The sequence below is a fragment of the Triticum aestivum genome, chromosome 6B, assembly GCF_018294505.1.
Source record: "Triticum aestivum cultivar Chinese Spring chromosome 6B, IWGSC CS RefSeq v2.1, whole genome shotgun sequence".
In the NCBI taxonomy this organism is placed as follows: Eukaryota; Viridiplantae; Streptophyta; class Magnoliopsida; order Poales; family Poaceae; genus Triticum; species Triticum aestivum.
Window position 1 is genome coordinate 681,420,551 of NC_057810.1, and position 3,966 is coordinate 681,424,516.

Genomic DNA, 3,966 nt, shown 5'->3' on the forward strand with positions numbered 1-3,966 from the left:
AACACGTATCCGGATAAATATTCAACATGTATCTAAAAAATGTCCAATATGTATCTAAAAAATGTTCAACCTATACAAAAATGTTCAACATGTATTCAATATAAAAAGTCGGCATGTATTTAAGAAAAAAAACATTCACACGTTTTAGTATACCTTTCTCTTCGACGTCATTCACACGTAGCCGCGGCTGACTAGTTCTGTGTAACTCCTGATGTGTCAGGTTCAGAGTTAACTGACCATCTCACACATGTTCGCTAGCGATTTTTGGACAGGAAAACTGTGACTCTAGCTAGGGGTTTTATGGCTTTCAGATACGCATAAGAGGGCCAGCCAGAACATTGCCGCTAGGGTTTTAACCCGGTACAAGACCGGTTGCATCTAGCAACCTGAAGTCTTGGCTCTTGTAGCCATTACATCACTAATTAATAAAGCAGAAAGCTGGCTGTAAAGGAAATTCAAATAGCGACCCGCTGAGTAGTTTCAGCCATCCGATGACAGATCGGTGTCAACAGCATCATCGTCTTGGCTGAGATGCAACAATGTATATGTTTTCTCTGCCATTTTACATAGATCTTTGCCTTCTTTAGTGTAACGACAGAATATTACCATGAATGTTTCAGTGTAGTAAAAGGGCATTTGTTTCATGCGCGCACATGTGTTGAGTTGATAAGTTCAGAAAATTCCTATCTGTAGCATAAACTGCTTTAAAACAACGGTTAGCAGATCTCACCTCCAGGTTTAATGTGCTCAGTTACGCCTGAACATTAAATATTGCACAAGCAGCCAAAAGAACCTGATAATTCTTTTGAAATTTAGAACACCGAGAATATAAAAATAGAAGGGAACCATGTTTGGAGATCTCAAACAGATGAAGGACACCTTTCAGATAGCTACAATAAAAGGATTAATGGAAAACTCTTCCTCGGTGGATGTGATGAACAATGCATCATACCAGGATTGAGCCGAGGTGTACAAAGAAAAACAATATGATATGCTCAGGCGAGTGCCCCAACTGCCCACTGATTAGTGATTACTGTCAGCAAGAGTCACTACAATGTACTCACATAGATCATACGCACTATTGCTACGGCAGGAATCGCACATCAGGCGCTGCACATGGAGAATAAATGGAGAAGGTGCCGCACAACGAACACACGAAAGACCAGAACCGGCACAAACGACTATCAAGCCATAATACACACGAATTCTGGCAAAATTCTAAAACGAATCTCACACTGCCAAAACAAGTCTAGAACATCTGAAGCCAATTGGAACTTGCCAGAAGGAAATGGCAGGTGCAACTGTCCTCCGAGTTACTTTCATACTGTTGTGGTTTCGAAGTTCTGCGAACATATAGCAACACAAATTAACAGCCAATGACTGAATTCAGGGCGACTGACGTATTTTCCTGTACACATTCATTCCTTTTAGGCTGTCATGGCTTTCAGTCTCCGATGAGTAGCACACTGATTTGGCCGCACCCTGCACACCCTCCTGAGAGATCCAGCGGCAACCTATAACGGTCAGTGACTCCAACTTCTGTGAATGTGCCAATGCAGCCAACCCATCATCTGTCACACTACCACATTTCCGGAGTGTGAGGTGACTCAAACAAGGAGCCTGAGCAATGAGGTACATACCAGTATCAGTTATAGAGCAGCAATCCACGAGCTCGAGCTTCTCCAGGAACTGTGTGGATGACAGGCCCTTCATGCCCTCGTCATCAAATATGCTGGCACCATTTAGCACAAGAGCACGAATCGGACATGATTGGATAAGCGTCACAATACCCTTCTGTGTGAAGCCTATTTCAGTAGGATAACAGGGTTCACAAAATGTGAAAGTGAGCTCAACAACCTGAAGCATAGGGCAGCTTAGAGCTAGGACCTCTAGGCTGTCATCAGTCAATGCCGTCCTAAACCAATGATCTTCACAGCGCAGAGGCATGAGCCGAAGTGAGATGGTTTTAAGGTTGCAGCACCTCTGGAATAGTGCAATCATCTCATCCTCATTTAGACCAATAACATACTCCAGGTAAAGTGTCTCCAATGCTTTGCACTTCCCTAGGAGAAAACGGAGTCCAATTTCCGGCTTAGTTACAATATGAGCCAACCTAAGATCCTTCAAATTATCACAACAAATGTCATAGCTATATGGGTAGCCAACCACGTATGAGGGGTCAGGGCGCTCACTCAGCCAGTAAGTTCCATTAATCTCAAAGTCAAACCTTTGGAGCTTCCTCCATCCTGGACCAAATTTTAGGAGGTCATACTGACTGATTCCATCACAATCCTTTAGAACGAGTTCCCTTAATGATCCATATCTCCCAAGATACTCCAGCCACTCCACGCTCTCTATTGCTATACAGTCAACAAGGTGGAGAACAGAGAGATAGCAGCAACTAACGGCCACCCGGAAAATCCCAGTAGAAGTTATTGCTGGTGCAAAGCTCAGCCTGAGGGACCTCAACTTTTTGCAGTAAGCTAGATAACTAAGACCAGCATCATCAATGTGTGCACAGAAGCTTAAGGTGACATCAGACAGCAAGGGGCAATGATGCGATAGAACAAGGATGCCTTGGTTGTTCACCTGGTCCCCATGACTGGGTGTCCAACCAGAGTAACTGATCTCCACTTTCCACAAATTGGAGAACCGGGAGAACAGTGATGTCAAGGCTTCTGTTGTAGGGTCAACGCCACAGCCAACACGGATAGCATCCCTATGCTCCGCCTCGACGGCACAGAGCCGCTTTGACACGAGGCAAAGAGAATTGAGATCACTCGACACGGTAATCCTGTTGATGATATCTGCAAGCAGTGGCTCCGGGAGATCCTCCATCAGCTGCACAACTTGGGCAAACTCAAAGCTCGGCAGGTGCTGGACTAAAAAAATTTATGATCAGGGTGGAACATACAAGATAAGCAGATAACATCTGTAACAAAATAATATAGAAGGAAACAGTGATGAAACTTTGAAGTTTTTCTTATACGCGTCGAAAGTTTTATGTGCTTATCTTCACAAATAACAATACACGGTAAATCAATGCAGCAGCATCCAACTTGCATCCATTCCATGGAAACAAGAAGTGATATAAGGAATATTAAATTTAACTAACGACCTGATTATATAAATTTCTGTTGGATGGGGTGATAATGTACAAATATACCAATTACTAGAATTGAACAACGAACCCACATGGCATCTGAACATTCCCCTGCCGAGCTGAACTCGTATATGGAAATACAAACCAACAAATCAGACGAAAATAGCAATTTCTGCACACTCCAGAGCAGGTGTTACTGCCTAAACCAAGCTATTTCCTCTAGCATTTCACAGAGCTTCCAGATCCACACACAACAGCGGCCTAGTTCCCTTAACAGGGCCAAGCGGGACAACGAAGTCGACCTAGGCAGTACGTGATGGAAGTAACAGAGCAGGTGCAGAACCGAGGCTACGCAGACATTACAGAGCGGAATCGACCAAGTTCAGGTGGAAGAATCGACATCGCCTCGGCTGGCTCACCAAGGTTGCTCGAGAGGGAAAAGGAATGGACCCAAATCCGTACCTCAGGCTCGGAGGAGCCGACGACCCAGGAAGGGCGGCGCCGGCCGGGGATGGGAGAGCTGGGAGGAAACGGCGGTGATTGAGGGGGTGGATTGGACGGCGAAACCACCTCGGCGAGGTCGACGGCGAAACCCTCGCCTCCCAAGGGCCGGGGCTTCGCAGTAGTACGCAGTAGTAAGCTGGTTTGGGCTTTGGGCCCGACTCGATGATGCGGCCCATATTCGACCGGAGGACCGGGCCTCAGTGCCGACCAGGCCTAATGTAAATAATTAGACTCGTTTAGGCACAAATTGCCTCTTCTCGAGAAAAATATACGAATAAATGACCTTAGAAAAAGTTCATGATAAATGTTATGAATTTATTGACGTCAAAAATACAGTATAAATATTATTATTATTATTA

The 3,966-nt window shown here is 44.8% G+C and overlaps 1 protein-coding gene across 2 annotated transcripts; it reads right to left on the reverse strand.

Moving 5' to 3' along the window:
- Nucleotides 1-867: 867 nt before the first annotated feature.
- LOC123139197 (F-box/LRR-repeat protein 14) lies at nt 868-3,720 on the reverse strand. Of its 2 annotated transcripts, none has more exons than XM_044559000.1 (2): nt 3,566-3,720; nt 868-2,877 (listed from the first exon to the last, which is right to left on the reverse strand). In XM_044559000.1, exon 2 carries the CDS (start codon nt 2,836-2,838, stop codon nt 1,387-1,389), a length of 1,452 nt encoding a protein of 483 aa, XP_044414935.1. In that variant the 5' UTR covers nt 2,839-2,877; nt 3,566-3,720; the 3' UTR covers nt 868-1,386. The 2 variants fall into 2 exon arrangements, with proteins under 2 accessions (XP_044414935.1, XP_044414936.1); XM_044559001.1 differs by having other exon boundaries at nt 868-2,882; nt 3,566-3,719.
- Nucleotides 3,721-3,966: the final 246 nt, after the last annotated feature.

What these genes read in the sequence shown, in the direction of transcription:
- LOC123139197 (XM_044559000.1), bottom strand. Translation starts at nt 2,838, where the DNA reads ATGGAGGATCTCCCGGAGCCACTGCTTGCAGATATCATCAACAGGATT.